The following is a 21,343-nucleotide window of genomic DNA, read 5'->3' as shown; positions in this document are numbered from 1 at the left end:
AAATCACAGTCGTGTGCAAGGCAACACAAGTGATACTGCAGCACTTCTGTCTCTAGCAGAAAGGTCACACACTTCCTTTTTCACTTCTTAGTTCTGAAGCTGGGTAGGGTGTTCTACATAGAGTACTCAAAACATTTCTGAGCAGCTAACATGGCTTTATAACACAGACTGATTTCCCCAGAAAGGATTATGTTTTATCTAAAGTACTTTTCGTTACCAAAATAAGTACATTTAAAGTATCACTACATGCTTATATGCCAGCAAATGTTTTAAAAGGTTCTCCTTTGAAAAAGCACAGTAAAACAAATCAGAACTTGAATTCTACCAGAATATCCAATTTTTCATTGAGTAAATGGAAAATGTGTTTAGTGACTCAGGAAGTTAGGATGCTCTGGCAAAAGAGTCCCACTAACGGAGTTTCCCAGCACAGAAGATGACATGTGCTAGTGGTTCTTAACAAAAGTGTACAAGAATGTGAGTCTCACAGATAGGGACATAAAGACTGAGTGAAATTCTTTCCAAATACTATTAATAATTGAAATAAAAACCCTCAGGGAAAAAACCCAAACTTGAAAATAGACCTATAGCTCATTTCTTCTAAGAGGTCCCTGCTCCAACTGCACTCAGCCTCCTGAGCAGGGAAGGCTACTGCCACCGAACCTAGTAGCCTACTAACACCGACGGTCAATGGGCTGCTGTGACCTCTTAAACTAAGGGCCTAACTCCATTTTCCGTCCCTACAACTAGGTAAACAGCCTTAGCAAGCTGCAGAAAACCTTTGAAAGTAATTTTTTTTTTTTTTAAGATTTATTTATTTGTGCATACAGAACTGGGGTATAGGCCAGAGGCTCAGGGGCAGTGAGAGGCTTCACCAGAGACAGAGCGGGGAACAGAACAGGCAGATCGACGAAGTACACTGCTGAGGGGAGCAGCGGGCGGGCCAGGAGAGGTCTGCCACGCCATGTGGTCACAAACGGGGCAGGCGGGAACTGAACTCATGCGGAAGCGGCTTTAGATTCTCAGTGCTGTGCTTTAACCCGCTGCGCCACCAGGGAGGGCCTGAAAGTAATTCTTAACCAATGAAATCTTAAGTGTAGCTTCAGAACCAAGGCCCTTATGAATCCGATTCCACCTCACATTTTCTACTCTTAACATGCCCTGCCCCACAGATCACATGCCAGAACAGTCACAGTGATCGAAACACTGCTGCCGTTTCATTTGCAGCATCTCTGCCCAGCACTACTCTTCAGTTACCTTCCATCACCACCACTCCCCTCTCTAGCTTTTCACACTCCATTCTTCGTACTTTTCTCCCTTACTAAGTCCGACCTCACTTTATGGTGTGAACATACACAGCAGCCCACCGACCACTATTCCATCACATCACCTTCGTATGTCCCACCACGCTAACGCATTTCCATGAGGATGTGTTGAGTAAGACTCCTTGAAAGAGTTCGTAGGAAAGATATAACCCAAGGGAAAAACATGTTTATATTCATCACTCAAATCAAGTATGTGTTAATACTTAAAATTGCTAATGGTTGTCTTTTACTCTCCATCTGAGTATTTCCCCCACTCACATACAGAACCAAATGTTATCATCTGAATGGCAGTTTTGCCAGTCCCAAGCTAAGTCTGTTGAAATTTTAACCCCCAAAATGACAATAATAGGAGGCAGGCCCTCATAGAGGTGCTCTGTTCCTGACGGTACAGTCATGTACCATGTAGTATTTGTCTTCTTAAAAATGAGAGCTCCCCTAGTTCTTTCCTCCAGTGCAGACACAGAAAGAAGGTAGCAACTATAAACCAGAGCAGGCCCTTACCAGAATGCAACAATGCTGGCACCTTGATCTTGAACTTCTCAGAATCTAAGACTGTCAGCAATTAATTTTCATTGTATCTAAGCTACCCAGTCTATAGTATTTTGTTAGTCATCCAAAAAGACTAAGACAACAACCTTACCTCAAACAAGCGTAAGTCGGCAGGAACTCTGTCCCCAACAGAAAGGTAAACTGTGTCACCTGGAACCAAATCTCGTGCAAGTGTATGTTCCAACTTTCCTTCACGCACACTGTAACATGAAACAGACACGACCATGGCTGAGAAAGGGAAGCTATGCCACTTATGTAAAGCAATTCTTTCCAGGAGGTTTGTGTGGGGAAAATATAGAAGTAGCATTTCTAAGGGAGGTAAGTCATATATAAGAACCAAGGAAAGGATTATTTTTGTGTTCATGATAATTAAGATGCTCAAATGACATAGAAATATTAAAAACTGGTTAATCAGCTATAAAACGAGAAAACTAAAGCAACCTTCTGAATCATTTGGGTCTGTTTGTGCATCCTATGCTTAACATTGCCACACACAGAAATATCTTTTGACTGAATCCATGACTCAAGATTCTCAAGCTCAGAACTTGGGAGTTTTAGTAGCACATTTATCTACACTAAACAGAGCATGAATTCCATGCCAGATTAATAGCTTCTACCTTATGTGTAACAAATCTGGGGCTATATAATATATTACATTATAGTTTTATTCAATTTCTATTCCCAAGAGCAGAAATCTACATCAGAAACAGGGTCATACCAATGGCATTCTGGTGGTACAAGTTTACTCAATTCTTCAAGAGATTTTTCTGAACGATATTCCTGTTAAAAAACAAAAACCAGAACAAACTATTGAGAAAAACATTTATAAAGAAATGCAAGTATGTATGATACTATGAACATAATGCAAGTTAAGACTTAAATGTTAATCTCAATCATTATTTAAAATTTCCTCCATTCTAGTCTTATCTTCTTATCCTTTATTTGTACTTATTCTTAACCATGTAAGTTTGTCCCTTATTATATAACATTACAGCAACTATTTTGTGACTGAATATTCTCAATTTTACATTTCAATATTCAATGTGCAAGCCTAGACATGGAGAAAAATGGTCAGTTTGTCCAAAGAAGTTATGATTTTAAGTCATTAAAAGTTCAGGTCATTCCTAAAATGAGTCCAAAAACAGAACAGCTAAAAAGACACTTCTCCAAAGGGGAAATGCAGATGGCCAACAAGCATATGAAAAAATGTTCAACATCACTTGTAATAAGGGAGATGCAAATTAAAACCACAATGAGATACCACCTCACTCCAGTGAGAGTGGCATATCTTCAAACAACTAGTAACAGCAAATGTTGGCGAGGATGTGGACAAAAAGGAACTCTCCTGCACTGCTGGTGGGAATGCAAACTAGTACAACCACTATGGAAAATTGTTTGTAGGTTTCTCAAACTGCTAAACATGGAACTTCCCTACGACCCAGCAATCCCACTCCTAGGTATCTACCCAAAAGACACAAAAACACTGATTCAATAAGATACCTGCACCCCTATGTTTATTGCTCCTTTATTCACAGTTGGAAAGACTTGGAAACAGCCCAAATGCCCAAAAGCCCAAAAATGGATGACTGGATTAAAAAGATGTGGTACATATACACAATGGAATATTACTCAGCAGTCAAAAAAGAAACACATGTCTTTTGCAGCAACATGGATGCAGCTGGAAAAAATCATGCTTAGTGAAATAAGCCAGAAAGAAAAGGAAAAATACCAGATGGTTTCTCTCATAGCAGGAATATAACGGAACAGGCAAGAAAATAATGATAATGATGAACAGCTATATACCAGAGACATTTTGTGGGAGTGGCATGGGGAATGGGATCAAAAACAGTGGGGGGAGGGAAATGCACTGGACTATGGTGATGGCACATGGGTGATTTGGTGATGGGAAACCCAAGGGGATTGCAACTGAGATGGAAAAATACACCAAAATATGTAAAAATAAACTATTATAAAATAAACTGAGAATTTAGTTTAATAGCCAAAAAAAGTCAAAAAATTAATTGCAAGCAACATCTATTTTGAAGATTTAAGCCCATGCTAAATGCAATGCTTTATAAAGCCAGTTTTCTTGGAAAGAACACACATTAAGCAAGGAGTCAGATGTGACCATCCTACCTTGACAGATACCACCCCCACCAGCCTGATTATTCACAAAGGGAAACTCTCAGGAGCCCTCACTCTGCAATGCGCCAGCCTTCTTCAAAGCACAAAGCCAACAGCTGAGAGCCAGCCTTGCTCTCACTATGCTATTTAAACCGCATGCCCATGAGTAGCATCATCACGTCACCACCATTTTAGTCTCATGTGTGCACCAATCACACCAAAGACTTATTGACTTAAGGTTAAAAAGGAAAAAGGGGAGTGGCTGGTGTAAGTGAAAGTTGAGGACTGTTTTGAAATGACGGCAGTAATAATATTAGTCAAAATTCCACATTTACCACAAATTTTCATTAAATTCTGCTGACAAAAAATAGGATCTTTTTAGAAAATAGTTGCTGTTTATAAAATCCTTCATTGGTTTCATAGGTATATTTACAAAAAGGGGTATCACATCTGTATTAAGAAGCCACACCTACCAACCTGAATCTGGACTTTCCATAAATGTTTTGATTCTATCTTGAGTTTTCCATCAAATGAACCTATCATAAAGATATTTAGCAGACAGTCTCAACCATCTCATTTAAAGTACATTAACACTCTATCTTTGCATTAATTTTCACATTGACTACATTAAAATCAAAATTTTATAAAGTTGTTTAAGATCTAAGGACTTGCTACCAAAAGAGTAAGATACAATGTTCTCCATACACAGTAATAACACAGCAGGAATCCTCTGAAGAAAAGTTACTCTATACCATCTTCAACATTAATAAAAATGCAAGAGAATTCCAGTCTACCAAAGTGGGTCATATCAAATAATAACTGCCTTGACTAAAGTCTGGAGTGACCTCTCCTGGGATAACCTGGGGTAACCAGTTCTACCTACCATGGTGCAACTTTTGTCTGCCCTAACTCAGGAATTCCTAGAAATGGGATCTAGCCAATCTACTAATGGAGATCACAAACTTGCTGCAGATAACGGATTCCTACTTTTTTTCTATATACTGGGTTATTATAAAATTATTAACTAAATTAGAGATATCACATGAGGCCTATATAATGACAAGAAAATTCCCAGGAAAGAAATTATAGCTGTAGAAACAACCACAATCACTTAAAATATTGTTGTAAGATTCAAAATCACATGAACTTCAGGATCAAACACATACCCTTTTTCCCAAAACTAAAAGTCCTGACATTATCTCCACATTTGACATCAAATGTTGAGAGGTGTTCCTTCTCCTAGATTTTATTTACTGTCTGACTGCTTACGTGAGTAGGGAGTTTGACCCAGATCAGAAAGAACATTCTTTCTGTCAAAAGGTAAAGAATTTAAACTCTGACTCAATTTTTTTAATTGGGAAAAAATTGAAAAACCTACAGCTGTATTTTATTTTTACTACTATGCATTTTGTTTCCACCTGCTTCAGTTATCTTTAACATCATCAAAAGAAACGTGGATTTTCTTCATGCTACTACCTGCATCAAAGTAGTCAAGTTAGTCCCACAAAATCCCCTGGAGTACTGTCAGTATCTGACATCATTTCATAAACAAAGAATAAACTCTTCTGACAAGCATTAACGTCACTCCAAACCTATAGCTCTTGCCATAAGCCACCTGAGTTTGTTCAGAAAGTAACTAAACTATCATTTTTGTGCTGGCAAAATTGGCTCCCTACTCACCTGAACAAAGGCAACTGTGACGACGATAAGTATTGCCTAAACAAAGAAAGAAACAATCTTTTAAAATCAGACATTATAACTTCAGAAATAAGTTTATAACTTCAGAAATTGTTTTTCTGACAATCAGGAGTCCTGAGATACCAAATACTAGCAGCACTGAGGTGGACTAGGGAGAAATCACCACTTTGCTTTAGGCTTGTGGGGAGCAAAAAGTTTGCCTCCCCACACAGCAGCTCAAGATCTTTGGAACCCAGGAACCCTTCAGGCTCTTACAAACTGTGGAGATTAGTTTCTGTAGGTAAATTCTATGATATTTAACACGGTGAATACTTCAGTTATTTGGTTTTAATTTCTACTCATTAATTCATCTAAAAATAATAAACCTATTACACACTAACATGTAACTTTTTGATGTAAAATTACGAGGAAAGTGGTTATGTTTTAAGTTTTTTCTCTCTTTAATATCTACCTTAGTAAAGCCAGGTTCTCTTACCAGTTTCTACATTCATTCCATCATAATATGTTGTTTAGGCCAAAGAATTTAAAGAAAATCCAGCCTCATATTGTTTAAAAAAAAAAAAAAAGGCATGATTTAATACCTTTTTCAGATTATTGTGGATATTTCTCTTCTCTACTGCATCAAAATTTGACAAGTGTTACTTAAAAGTAATATGCAATACAGTATCAAAGACTATCAATGAATACTCCATAATCTATTATATTATCCATTAATGTAGCTTGCATCTTGAACAGGTCTACCACTGATAAACTTTATAATATCATGCTCTGGTCACTTGAAACATGCCGATTATTCAATTCTCATCTGTTGACACACTTCATTACAGTGAGTAATAAAAAAACCACGTTATTTGAAATCACTACAGATCTCATTAGAGTGAAGTATTAAATTCAGGGCAGCTACACAGAAACACAGATATGTATAAAATATTGCTAACATTCTACTTGTCATTTAAAAGGTTAAATTTTTATCATTGGCAACAAATTCTGTCAGTACTTTTTCTGAAGTGACAGGCTCACTTTACTCACTTATAAATTAGCATGTTTATTAGCCACGTCTTAATATCCACCAACTGTTTATATTCTTTCAAGGAAAAGCCTAGCTCGGCTCACAACAATCACTTCTCTTGAGTCAATATACAAAGGTCTTTTATACACACTTCCCATTTCATTAAACAAGCTGTTATAAAAGTATGTACTCAGAGATCAAGTAAATAAAATTAATTTTTAACTGTTTTATCAAAAACATTCCTAAGACACACAATATGAAAGAAAACAATGACTACTTGAGCACAGTTTGGTGCTATTGTTCTGATTAAAGTCAAGGCTCTAACAGTTCTACCTGCCATTGTACTTGTACCATTGATGCAAATGTCTACAGTGAAAACACAAGTAATGTTTTAGTTAACAGGAAAGGAGGTTTGACCTCACATGCTCCCTGACAGGGTCTCAGAAACCTGTATGTCAGTAAACAAGAGTTCAGGAACTACAATCCCTACAGTAATTCTACTAAACCTTAAGTATGACACATTTACTATTCCCAATATTTACAGTTCCTACAACTTTTTATAGTACAATGAAGCAGGGGAGCACAGGAAAGAAAGATGAGGAAACTTTCAGTGAAGGTTAGGACAACTCAACTGGAAAAAATAAATTCTTAAATAGTAAATATGGTATGCATTATGACATAACAATTTTAATTTCAAGAGTGTCTAGTTTCAGTTCACAATGAATGAAAACATTCTAAATTGGAAAACAAAATAAAATGAAAATTTAACTGGAAAATTACAAAATATTTTATATCTGTGAAATTAAATTGCTAAATAATTCTCATGTGCATCAATCATAGGATCTTGAGATGACTGCAACTAAAAGGAAAATTTTAATATTAACAAAGAAACCTGAAGAGACATTAAGGTGTCTCAATTTACTTTCCAAAAATAAAAGCCAATCCAATTCATATGATTGATTAACAGCTTAAAATATATATGTGTATATATATATTTTCTTACCACAGTAATGCTGACAGCATCATCAAATTGATGCATTAAAACACTGATGACTGCAGAAGCCAGAAGCAGCATGATAAGGGGATTTTTAAACTGAAAGTGAAAACAAACACCAATTCAACAGTTTTATATGAATGACAGTACTGTTCCATCATAGCATGAGCCTTAAGGAAAAATAACCTATTGGCATATGATTAGAAAATTCTGAGAGTCTAGATTTGATTTTATAAGTCTCTTCAATTAACAACAACAAAAAAAGTGTTAACTACAGTTAAAATTCACCATTTCTTAATAGCCCATTTTCAGGGGAAAAACTAATTTTTAACTCTTAAAACTGAGACTGTATCAATCCCTTAAAGCACACAGGTATTTTGGTATATTAGTTTTATAGACACAGTTCTGAATTTCTGAGGCTAGATAGCAAGTAATGATTTTTAAGCGAAATACTAGGTTAAACAGTGAGTAGTTATGAGAGTCAATATTCCTCAACATCCCTATACTAACGTAAATTAGTACAGGCTGTAGTTCTGTGGTTAACCTGCTCATCACAGGAGTAACTCCCATGACAACCAGGAACAGATAGTGTCATCCTTCCAGAAGCTGAAGATACTCTTCACACTGTTTTTCCTGATGTCTATTTAGCAGAGGCAAAGGTATCTAAAGAAATAGGACCAGAGCACCAGCCCAATCAGGCAGCACTTAAATGACCAAGCACTAAGGAAACCCAAATGCTTCCAACTGGACAGTCTACCCTTTAGCCATCGGAGCTCTGCTGCCCCAAACTCCTCCTGTGATGACGCAGTGCCAACTGCTATCAAAGGTGCAGAGTAACTGAACTGGGCAACAAAGAAGTCATCCCACACAGTCCTGGCCCTGAGACACCACGGTGCTACCAACTTCCCATGCCCTCTATGGTGCCAACCCCAGTGGCGCCAACTGTTTCCCATCAGAATCACTTGAAAAGGATATATTATAAAATACATCCAATGAAAACAGCATGGAGTCAAGGTTCTTTTAATATCTAAAGTATCAGGTTTTTCTATTTTAGACAAACATCTTTGCAAAATTAAGACCAGTAACTTTTGGGTTCATTAACAGCAATGGCCCTTTAGAAAAATTAAACACAAATCTGTCAAAAATAAAGAGCCTTCAGGTTAGGTTAGAAGGCATTAGAACTTTTCTTTACTAAAAATAATTTGTTTGCAAACTAACCCTTCTAGCTGAAAGTTGGCCACAAGATTCTTAGTTGAATAAATACTAACGTACTTGTTATCAAGATAAGGAAAAAAATCCCACAGCCTTAGGAAACTGATATAATATATAATAAAAATTGCCATCATCTATTAATAGTTTAACCTCATGCAACAGATAAGCTTCAGAGAATAACGATCATAAAATCGTATTACCTAATTTACTTTCACTAATTTCCTAAACTGGTAGCATCATTTTTTAAAATACTAGCATTCCTAAAAATAAAAAGTGTGACAGGCATGTGCGAAAGAAACTGTTAACGTTAAGCTATATGAAGCACCACCTTCATGTGGTATGTCCATAAGCCCTCAAAGATTCACACACTAAAAGTGACAGACATTCCAGTGCAACAGTAAATCCTAACAGAAAAATTTCTGTTAAAAAAAATTTAAAGATTGTTTTCTTTTTCTGTAAGTAAGCAACTACACTAACAAAAATACATGTAAAACTACACAGCCGAAGAGGAAATAAAGCTGTCTCACCTGAGAAATGTACTTCTTCCATAGTGGTTCACCCTCGCTGATGTCAAACTCATTCCAGCCATGGAAGGCTCGCCTGTGGCTGACCTCACTTTTGTTCAGACCATTTTGAAGATCGGCCTATTCAAAGTTTACATGCAAAAATAAATAAAAATGTTAACAGAAAGCAAAAGAAGAAAAACAGGATGATCCTATGAACTTCTACAACAATCAAAACTAACCCTAAGTGACAGCCTACCCAGAAGTTGCCTAGAACCAGGGAAAACCTGCAAAAGGATATCTCACATTTCAAAATGGAAAATGTGAACTTAATATGGGCACAATGTGTTTATGTAAATTATACCTCAGTACAATGATGTTGTCTTTTTTAAATGTAAGTTAATCAAACAGTGCTTAATAAACCAACTGTAATTTTTTCTGGGTCAAAAGTAACAAACTAGTCACAGGACTGGCTGAGAAAGAAAGTATCAGTATATTTTAAGTAGCTTTCTTTGTTTTCCAAAATTTGTTTCTCCAAAAGAAAATCTAATGGGCCATAATGGTCTTCCCTGTTCTTACCTATCAAACCCTGAGGCTGGTATAAAGTTCGTTTTTCAATTACACAATTATTTCAGGTAGAAAAATTATGGTTCCTTAATTCAAAATAATGTCATTAGATGAACTCGTTCTTAGGACATTTTATGTTCTATGCACACCACCTACACCCCTTAGTCACTGTAACTCACGATAACGTTTACAATTATTAGTAAACAATGAAATTACCTGCATACCTAAAACAGTTTTTCTTGCCAAAAGCTTTTATTAATAGAGTTTAGTAAGAGAGTTTTGTAACACTTTAAAATATTTTTTAAATTAATGGCTTTAAAACTGAGTATAAAAACAACAGCCTCCCTCAAGCTGATCCAGTTCCCCTCACACAGTACCAAGAGTCCCTGACAATGCCACTGACCAGCACCGCGATGTCCAGTCAAGTAACATCCCGTCGTGGCCATGTGCAGTTACAACAGCAAACTAAATTCAGCTCCTCCCCTATCTTACCCACACTTCAAGCCACACAGTCCTGTTAATGGGGGGAGGGGGGGAGTGAGGGAGGGCAGGAGACCTGGCAGGAGAGGCAACAGGAGGTGACTGGCTAGCACCATCTGCAGAGCCTCAGTGCCTGAAGCTGGCGCCAGGCCCTACCTCCCCCACTGAGCGCTTACTTGTAGAATGCTGGCAACTTCACTGACTGGTAATTCGCTTGCTTTTTTTGATGTCAATACAGGAATCATTGTCTCATTTTCACCATTAGGTATTTTTTGAAAACGTGCAACCTAAGAAATTAAACAAAAGGAAACATATTGAATATACCAGGTGATTATAACGCACTGTCAAATGAATGATAATATAAATGTTCACAGCAACTTAGTTTCCAGTTAGAAAACAAGTATTTTAAAGACTAATGAATATCTAGCTGTAGTATAATTTTCTACTAACCATGTGCTACTTTTCCAGAAAGCCCATTTAAAACACTTTAAAATACTGTTTCTATACCAACATTATCAGTAAAAAAAAAAAAGACAAATGTCCTGCCTAGCAAATCTTGATGATTCCATCTAGTCATAGTCCTCTAAACTCAGTATGTTTAATCCAAGAGACAAGGAATAACTAGGCTTTCTCCTTTTAACTACTGCTCATTTCTTAACTTCCCAGAAAGGGCACTTTGCTATTCACTCCACCAAACCACCATGACAGCCACTCAGACTTAATCAGATCCATTCCCAAACTAGATGAACAACAAAACCTGGGAGACCGGACAAATAGAATGCACAGGTTGAGAAAGAAGCCAATGAACAAGTAAAGGCAGAAACGGTTTGGTAACCAGGGTATGTACTTAATATACAAGTCAATATCTACAGAAAACTGTTTAACACGATTCTAGAAATAACTCTCCAATTCAAACTTGTTGGGTCCTGAAATTATTTATAGACAAAAGATCCGCATTACTAAAACTTTTACAAAAGAAAACACTTCAGTTGTTACACATGCACTGATTAAAATAATACTGAAAGTGAAATGAACATCTTCCTGCCAAGATACAAGTCTTTAAGCTTTCAGGTGAAATGTTTCCAACAATGGGTAATCAACAATTTTAGGATAATATATTTCCCTAAAATTGCTTGAGGCAATACTTAAAGCAACAAAGGAGATCCAAGAAAAACAATCTACATTTCTTTATTATTAAAGTGTCATTAAAGAGGCCTGTGTGCATCAAAAAATCTTCATTCTTATTCAAAAAATGGTAAATAGCTGTGAAAGAAAAAAAAAGTGTTCCCTCAGTGTGACTGGGTTTTGGAACAATCAAATACGCAGAACTCTCAGAAAACACAGCTGTGCCACAGACATACCTTCACTAAAGAGAAGTGCACTGCCCCTGCTCTACCCAGACGCAGGCCCCTGGCTACATGCAGAGTGTGTATGAGCTGGAACTAGCAGCCGGCCGAGTGGCCAGGCCACCTGGATAACACTAAGGCCGGCAGAATCGCCACTCTGTTTTTCCAGTTTTGACTTGCATACACGGGCTTGGGCGAGATGCAGAGAGAAGAGACTTGTAGAGACACCTGAAGAGACATGTGGCTGAGACACATGCAGATGCTGCTCTCCTGGTTTTTTCCAGACTGTGGAAGTCACTGTCTCACTTTTTGGTAGATAGATTACATAGTATAGTTTGAGTTCTGAGTCTCTCCTTTATCCCAGCTCTCTAAGCCCTGCATTACCCCTGGCTGTGGTTCTCTGCCAAGGTGTGGGGCACAGAATTGTAGAAATGGAGCTAAACATGACAGGGCAGGATGATGACTTAAATTCAAGAACTACGTATCAAGAACTACACCAGATTTCTAGTTTCTTTTATATGCTAAGAAGCAAAGCCGGTCAGTGTGGTATTAAGTACTGAAGACTCTTCAACAACAGGTACTATATAGCAACTGACATCCACACATCCATGTGAAACTGTCTCTCACCAACACCATACACAGTAAGCTCAAAATGATCAAACACAAATACAAGAACTTAACAGACTCTTAAATGAAAACAAGCCCCTTAGGCTGAACCGTAAGATAAATATATTCTCACAGGACTCAATTATTTCTATTTCTTGGGGAACTCAAGAACGCAGATTCCAAAAACAAAATCACAGTAAGATACCACTAGGTTAGCTGAAATCCAAACCTACAAACGTGTTAGAGAATATAAAGAAACTGGGACCCTCTTACATTGCTGGTGGAATTGTTGAAGGTACCACCACTAAAAAACATACAAGCATTATGAAAAAGTTTAGCAGCTGTTACATATTACTGTGCAAACATGACCTTTTCTAGCTAAATGAAGACAATGTCTTCAGCTCAAAACATATTGAGTGATTTAATAATGATTTGTTGAAAATTAATGAAATACAAGTAAATTCACATAAGTTAGTTGAAGATATCCACCCACCTTAATCATCTGAGGGTAACCCGTCTCCAAAGATGTTACATCTTGCGCATGTTATTAAAAAAGTTAATTATCTATGGTCTCAACCATTAGATATTATTACTTACACCCTGACCATATCTTAATCTCTTCATGTTGCTTCACCTTCATTTTGACTAACAGCATTTATTAGACCTATTCTTTGCATTATTTAATTCATGTACCAATACATAACTTACTAAATAATAACCACCCCCACACATGCACACGAATAATCAGAGACCACAGTCTATACACTGCAGTTGGAGATTGTCATACCAAACAGTTGCCATAAGAGTGTCAAATTACCACAGAAGCAAGTAAATCTGAAAACTCAAGAAAGACCACTGCAGTCTTTGGTATTTTGAGAAAAGTTACTTGTGCAAAGTCTTGAAGAATGGATGACAAAGAATGCCATGGAAGTGTTCCAAGTGAGAGATGAAAACCAGTAAGAGCCACAGCTATGAAAATCAAGTTTGCATGTTATCTAGGCCAATGTGGCCAAAATGAAGTAACTGTTGTTGGTTTTCTTTTTTAAAGATTTATTTCTTATGTGTACAGGTCAGAGGTGCAGGGGCATTGAGAGGATGCACCAGAGACAGAGTGGGGAGCAGAACAGGCAGATCGACAAAGTACACTGCTGAGGGGAGCAGCGGGCGAGAAAGGAGAGATCTGCTGTACCATGTGGGTCATCTCCAGGACTAGGGATCTAACTGGCACAGAAGTGGCTACGGCTAGCTTGCAATGCTGCACTTTAACCTGCTGCACCACCAGGGAAGGCCTGAGTAACTTTTATTATGTAATTCTAGCTCTAGTAAACTATCCCTATCTATCTAGATAGTAAAACAAGCTGTAGTGTTTTTTAACTGCATGCCATGTAAAGGCTGCAGAAACATTTAGATCTTTAGGATGAATGATTTAAATATGGACTGTGATATAAATCTGAGGACCTATTACAGACCCACTGAACCCAAATTTGCATCTTACCAGCATTCCCACATGAATGTAGCTATGCACTACTACACATCCATTTCCAATACACACCAGGATTGCTAGCAGATAGCTATGAACGGAACTGTTATACCCACACACTCCTCCCCAAATTTTGTTATGTTGAAGTTCTAGCCCCCAGTGTGCCTGTATTTCACCAGGGGCTCTCAGCAGATCATCAGGCCATGAGCACCTTCCGTCAGGGTGGAAGCACTCCCCTTATAAGACGCCTGGGAGCTTGTGGGGTGCACATGTAGCCTCAGGGGCTGTCCCTGGCTGGCCCCCGTGTCTCAACATGCGGACGCACAGCACAAAGAGACTCAACTACATGCCAGAAGACGCCCTCGCCAGGAAGTGAACTGGACAATGCCTTGACTGACTGCAGTCTCCAGAACTGTTGAGTGACAAATGTCAGTGACTAAGTCACTCAGCCCCAATAGAATTCTGTTAAAGCAGTCAGAAGAGTGAAGACTGAAAGAAGATGAGGGTCTGCTTTTTTGATTTTAATCCACGTGTCCAGGCAAGTTCTCTGAGAAGTGTGGAATTAATAGCTGTGGGTGGTGACAAAACATTTATTTTTAATTCTCCAGGGTGGGTTCTAATGTGAAACCAAAGTTGCTATTCCAAGTTGGTCTAGAGGATGCAGCTGAAAGGCATAGTTACACTAGACTCAAATAGCAGAGTATTTTACTCTGAAAAGGTAAATACATCTAAAATGAGTTACCACCATATTAAAATCCATCCCTGGGGGAAAATTAGTTTTATATATGCTGTGACTTTATTCAGTGCATGGATAGAAACTTGGTTTTAAAAAGCAAGTCAGCAAAGGTAGCCCAAATTACCCAACAGAAGTCAAGTCACGGGGAAAAGTTGAAAATACTTTACCGCTGCAAAGTTCAAGAGTATTAAAGAAGGGTTATTAAAAGTTTTCAGGTCAAGTCTTGCCAACAAAAGTTTTCTGAGTTTCATTTGCAAGTAATCAGAAAGACACCCACTGCCCCAGAAAATCAATGTGCTGGGCATTAAAGCTGAAAGAACCAGCTGCCTCTCCTCATTTACACTGACATGGGAAGGGAGGGTTGGCCTGGCAACCAAAAGTCAAAGCCTACATTGCCATTCTACAGCTGTGAAGAAGGCACACACAGGCAGAAGAAAACAACAGTGACAGCATCCAGAACAAGGCAACACTAACAGCAGCAGTTCCCAATGCGGAACTGTGGCTCGCGCCGATTTACAGTAACTAAGCAGACCTGCTCAGTTTGAGAAGCAAGTGCCTGTCAGTGAGAGCCAACAGGGAGTGGCTCTAAATAATCCCACCTAGACATGGGCGTTACTTATGAGCATGAAACAGGCCAGGTAGAAGGCCGACTGTGCCATTCTGGCACCGACCTGTACATCGTATTTGTGGAAAAGCCTATCTTTGGTCCCAAAGATGCTGAATGACTGCAAGTTTCTTTAATTAATCTTTTGATTGAGAACAAGCCGTTGAGTATTTTTCTGGAATGCTAAATAATTGATTTACAACTGCTCTACGGTTGTGGGGAGAAGATAGGGTGCGGCCAGGAGCATGGAGTGAAAGAATCCACCAGAGACAGAGCGGAGAACAGAACAGGTGGACTGAAGGCATCCACTGCTGAGACAAGCTGCAGGAGACAGAAGTCTGTGTGCTAAGTAGCTTTTGAAGCTCTCTTGTATCCTGTTTTCTCAGGCTTTCTAACTTGGGGTGCCAGTTTGCACCAGTTATCTGCTGGGTGCCTGGACTCCAGCGCTGGAGTTGGACACAGAAACATGCTGGTTTCAGTCAAGTGGCTGTTTCTATCACCTTGCTTCTCAAGGCAGCCTTCTCTGTTCTCTTACCTACTCCAGCCTCCCAAACCTGCCTGCAGGTTCAGGTGTGAAGGCTTAGGTTTTAACCTTATTTAGTTGCACCCTAACAACCACAGCAAGCTTAGCTGGGTAGGATAAGAGTGTAATGAACGCAGGAGGGATGAAGCCAAATCCCCTTCAGAGCTGAGAAGACACCACAGGTCCCCAGCCCCACTCCACTTTGAAACACAACAGTTTTGCCTTTTTGCATATTTTAGCTTTAGCAAGACACAGTATTTAAACCAAAAGCTTTCTGGTTTTAAAAGGGTGGGTGGAGGAAGGCAGTTTCAAACACTCCAGTACTATGGTTCTCAAACTTACCAGTGAGCAAGAGGATCCCAAGGAAAGCTTGTTAAACCCAAACTCTGAGTGCCAACCCCAGAGCTTACCAGCAGGCTTGGGGCAACCCGGGGGAAGTGCATTTCTGACCAGTTCTCAGGGAATGCTGATGCTGCCATCCAGGGTCTCACTTTTAAAGAACCTAGTCAGAGTCAACTAGACTCTAATTTACAATCCCAGTTCCATGCCTTGCCAGCTATGTGGCCCAAAACAAGTTATTTAGCTTCCTGTGCCTTTTTCCAGTGGAAAATAAAAATAATGCCCATTTTGCTTTCCAAAGAAAACCATTTCTAAAATGTATGGTGTGATGGATATATTCAGTTACTGACTCCCTTCCACTAGATCTTCACAAAGGTATAACCTGGGTTTTGTCATCTCTGCAAAGTTCTCAGTAAGACTCAGAATCAAACTACCACCAGGAGGGAACGAAACTGGGATATTCTGCCTTTATGAACAATTATATAACAACAGAAAAGCCCTGTATCCTGACACCTGTCTGCACATTTAAAGTGATCTTTTGGTACAAAAAGATGACACAAATGATCAGAAAAAGAATCTATTTGATCTTCCGTGAATTAGTCTCTTTACAAGGACTAGGCAAGTCCACACATTTCAACTTTGCAAGTGGTGAGAGCAGGGTTTCCAAGCACCAGGAGCAATCTTATTGGCAAAATCTATCTCTCATGTAAACAGGAAAAGTCAATTTGTCCTTGCCAAAGCTCTTCAAGGATCATCTGGTGCAGAGCAGAAGCCGGCAAATCTCAGCGTGGATAGCACTCAAGGGCTTGGGAATCACTGTCCAACTCTGACCAGTAAGAAAAGCCGGCCCCAGGCAGGAAGCGGCACTATAAAGAGCTCATTCGTATGAAATCTGATCTGACTTGAGGAGCAGGTTCAGCAACACCTTAAATATAAAGTGAAAAGCCCATACAGAAGCACTGGACCTAAAACCACACATATAACTAGGTATTCAGAAACCCCCTTAAACACCCCCTGGAATATCTAAATTTTTCTACTTCTGACAAAGTCACCAACACAAGAAACTATCTTACCATCTAAAAGGTATGATGAAACATGATTTGCAAACTTCAGTTGTCTTTAGAGTCAGCTGGGCATGAAGTATTTTTTATACAGATGCTATGAAGTATTCTTAGGGGAAAAAAAATTTCAAGCATAATCTGACTGGTGGTAACTAGGTCCAGAGCAATGGTTCTCAACCCTCACTGCGCACAAAAATCACCTAGGGAGCTTTGAAAAATTCCAACCACCAGAACTCCAACCAATTAAATCAAAATCCACAGGTAACATAGGTCTTGCAGGGACCTATGTTTTTTTTTAATCTCTTTAAGTGAAATAGTTCCTGAAACACCCCCAGTCCCATAGTGTATAGGACATATAGGAGACAGTACATTCAATTACTCCAAAAGAATGCAGTCTGCAAAATCCTGGCTGATTCTAAAGGACAAATAACCTATTTTGTCAAAAAATAAACTGCAAGGAAAGAGAAGGGACATTATGAGACTAAGATATTTAAGAGCTAAATTCACAGTACGTGGTTCTTATTTCTATCTTGATTCAAACAAAATTTTAAAAATTCAATTCAGGATGGCAGTTGCCATTTAACTTGTCTGTTTGTATCTGTAACAGTCCCCTCTGTCTTTTTGTCTTTCGTGACCCTGACACTTTGAAGAGTGCAGCAGGCTATTCTGTAGAATATGCCTATTCTACAAATTACAACTTCCATTTGTTTGAATTTTTTAAAAATATTTACTTATGCATACAGAACTGGAGACAGGCCAGAGGTGCAGGGGCCATGAGAGGACTCACCAGAGACAGAGTGGGGAGCAGAATAGGCAAACTGACAAGTCCACTGCAGAGGGGAGCAGGAGGTGGGTCAGGAGAGGTCTGCCGCGCCATGTGGGTCAGCTCCGGGGCAGAAGACAGAGCTCACCGGAGCGGCTGAGGCTGGCCTGCAGTGCTGCGCCACCAGGTGGACCCGGCAATTTGTTTGAATTTCTAATTCAATTTCGGCCTTATGGGGGAAAGAAGCCCCATGAAAGAAATGTCTCTTTCTCAAAACATCAAATCAATGGCCACGTGGTGTTTGTTACAAACTAAATTGTCTCCCAAAATTCGGAAGCTTCACTTCCCACAAAGTGACTGTTAAAGGCGGGGCCCCTAAGGAGGTCATTAAGGTTCTAAATGAGGTTACAAAGGGCGGGGCCCTCCCCCAGCAAGACTGGGTCCTTATAAAAGAGACAGACAGGCCAGAAGAAGGCAAATCCAAAGGAAAGTCACAGGAGGACACCTAGAAGGAGGCAGGGAGGCCCAGGGCGGCTTCACCAGAACCACGGCCGCCAATAGTGGAGGTCAGGTTCCTGCTCTGAGGCGGCACATTCCGTGGGCTTCTCCCCGCAGCCCCTGCAGAGAATGTGGTATTGTTTGTCCCATTAGTGGTGATGCTCATTCTGAATAAGGTGGTATCTGGGAGGTTTCCCCCACTATCTAAAGCTACTATTTTTCCCTTCCCATGTAGTGAGCAGAGAGATATTTTGAAACAGTAAAAATTGCTGTGCCTCTCATACTTTGTTTACTATTAACTCCTGCCTGAAACAATTACTACTATTGTGCTACACCAAAAAGTGACTTTTCTAATTCCACCATTCCCTTTCCCAACAGTAAGTAGAAAAACTTTCCCTCTTCCTTGTACGTGTGCCTTTTATATCATAGATTCCTACTTTATTCTATGGTTGTAAGGGCTACAACTACTCATTTTGTTGCTCAATTGGTCCAGTGTTGGCCAATGAAGAGGCTGAACAGCTGCCTCCTGTGTCCTCTTGACATGTCCTCACAGACATTTTTGGGCATTTCCTTTACTTCCTGGCACCATCAACTCAACATTTTCTCCCCCCAACACCCCAGCACTCCTATTAGTCACCTCTCCAGAAAGCTCGGTTCTTTACTGACCAGCTGTACTCAGAAGTGTCACAGCTTCGAGGCGTTCACAGTAGCTCCGGGAAGGAACAGACCCACAGACACGCAAACCTATCTATGTTAATCACAGTCACATCCTCAAATATCTTAAAGTGTAAAAGTTTACATCTAAAGCCCAAACACAAAGGCAGTTGTTCTCCAAAATGAAAGCACACTGTCTGGATGTTCCACTATCTGGAACAGTGGCTTCTATCAACCAAAGTCCTGGTATTTCCTTCCCTAGTTCTAGTCCTTAAAATTTAGTATTTTAAATGTATCCCCTCGATCTAAAAATTTTTCTCTCTCTCAAAGTAAATTACTTCCATGTTTATCTGATAATTCATGCTTATCAGAATACTAAGTACTTTTTGTAAAGATTTCTTTATAACAATGCATAGAAGAGAGGATATAGGCCAGAGGTGTGGGGAGTGAGAGGATTCACCAGAGACAGAGTGGAGAGCAGAACAGGTAGACTGACTGAAATACACTGCTGAGGGGAGCAGTGGGAGAGACAGGTAAGGTCTGCTACATGTGTACATGTAGGTCAGCTCTCTGGCCAGGGATCGAACAGTGCTTGCAGTAAGCCTCATAGAGCTGTGCTTTAACCCACTGTGCCAGCAGCGAGAGTCCAATACAAGAAATAATAAAGAATGTGACAGCTACAACCCCACTAACCTTTCTATGCATCTAGTTCACTATGCATTCAATTGTGTTTTACATGGAGACAATTATTTTTCTGAGTCACTCAGTCAATGTTTAACTATTGTATTAAATGTTGGCAGTCTTCTGCAGTACTTCGGACAATTTACCCCACTAGAGAGAATTCTTTTAGTTCTTCCACCATTTTTCACAAATATAATTGATTTCTTATCCCACTGTGACACCAGAGCAAAGAATGGGATTACAGACACATTTCAAGTTTACCTATATTCTTTGTATTACTACTACCTTGAGAAAACACTATTTACACACTTCTTAAAGAGCAAAGTAACTCCTGAAGTGCTTTGTAAGGTAAGTTTTACTTTTATGGCAACAATGCATTAAAAATCAATCACATACATTCTCTTGTCAAATTTTCATCACATCTGATCACAAGTTTCAGTAGATTTTTTGAACTGACCAAGTAAAATAAAATCAAAGAGTTTATTTTAATTTCACAGTACTCTAAGCAAGATTCAGACAACAGTTGTTGTCTACTGAATATAATTGTAAACCACCTGTAATCCAACTAAAACTAAAGTCTTACATAAAATGAATAAACCAATCCAGGAGTGCAAGTATATCTCCTCACCTTAAAAGAAAAAAAAAAGCCCTTTATTCAGTAGTTAGGTTTAATTCTTGTAAAATTCACTCCTCGGGACATTGCTTCTGCTAAACAATGACCTTAGCTGCTTCCAAGGACACCATCAGGGAAATTAATTCCTGATCAGTACACACTAACAAAAGCCATGTTTTTAAAAACTCCCTAACATGAATGAGGAGGGCAGGCATTTTGCATATGGACAATAAAAAGATGAAGAGAATGAGGGTTGAGTTACACAAAAAGCAAGGACTGGAGATTCAGACCCCCCCACTTCATTAGTCAGACAACTTGAATTTTGGTTTGCAATGGCAGCAGCTGTTTCCCTTCCAAACCTAAAGAAATTGGTACTGCAAATAATACACAAAGTTTGAAAGCAAACAAGAACTGTAAAAATACAAATTTACGCTTTGATTAACTTTATTACACAATCACATGTGAGCCTGACCCCGAAGGAAATCAGTTCTTACCTGGCTTTTCTTACACCCCATGAATTATTTCTAAAAGGAATGCAACCTAGTAGACCATAAGACTCCTATTAGCTTGCTATCTGACACAATGTTTATGTATCCTAAAAATGCTGTCCTTCAGGACTTCCTATCTAATTAGTATGATAAAACTCATATTTAGTGACAACTGGATCTGAATGATAAAAAGCCTTAGAGATGGCTAGCTAATAAAATGTCTAAAACCACCCACTTTTAAGTGTCATGTGTGGGAAAAGAAGTCTAGCACTTAGTCCCACTGCCCAAAATGCCTACAACAAACACATCTTTACAGAGGGAACAGTTTCAGCCTGCATTTTCTACACCCCATTAAGCTTTCAGTCCTAATTTCTTCTATGACTCTTTGTAACATCACCACACAACCCTCAACTACTCACCCCTTAGTATCTGGCTAGCTAGCTGAGCTCCTCCAAATATGTCTTTCCCTCCTCTACACTATCAAGCCAACGGC

The 21,343-nt window shown here is 39.1% G+C and overlaps 1 protein-coding gene across 1 annotated transcript in view; it reads right to left on the bottom strand.

Moving 5' to 3' along the window:
- ATP2C1 (ATPase, Ca++ transporting, type 2C, member 1) overlaps window positions 1–21,343 on the bottom strand; it is a 105,521-nt gene that overhangs the window by 41,029 nt on the left and 43,149 nt on the right. The window contains exons 2-7 of the mRNA XM_012732077.1: window positions 10,635–10,745; window positions 9,436–9,552; window positions 7,706–7,795; window positions 5,676–5,711; window positions 2,590–2,651; window positions 1,963–2,071 (exon numbers count right to left, since the gene is read on the bottom strand). Coding sequence (XP_012587531.1) covers window positions 1,963–2,071; window positions 2,590–2,651; window positions 5,676–5,711; window positions 7,706–7,795; window positions 9,436–9,552; window positions 10,635–10,745 — 525 coding nt within the window. The remainder of the gene's footprint in view (window positions 1–1,962; window positions 2,072–2,589; window positions 2,652–5,675; window positions 5,712–7,705; window positions 7,796–9,435; window positions 9,553–10,634; window positions 10,746–21,343) is intronic.

Source organism: Condylura cristata, unplaced genomic scaffold (assembly GCF_000260355.1).
Source record: "Condylura cristata isolate star-nosed mole 26May11 unplaced genomic scaffold, ConCri1.0 scaffold00033, whole genome shotgun sequence".
Taxonomy (NCBI): Eukaryota; Metazoa; Chordata; class Mammalia; order Eulipotyphla; family Talpidae; genus Condylura; species Condylura cristata.
The sequence above is the reverse complement of the archived record's forward strand: the minus strand, read 5'-3'. Positions and strand labels throughout refer to the sequence as shown.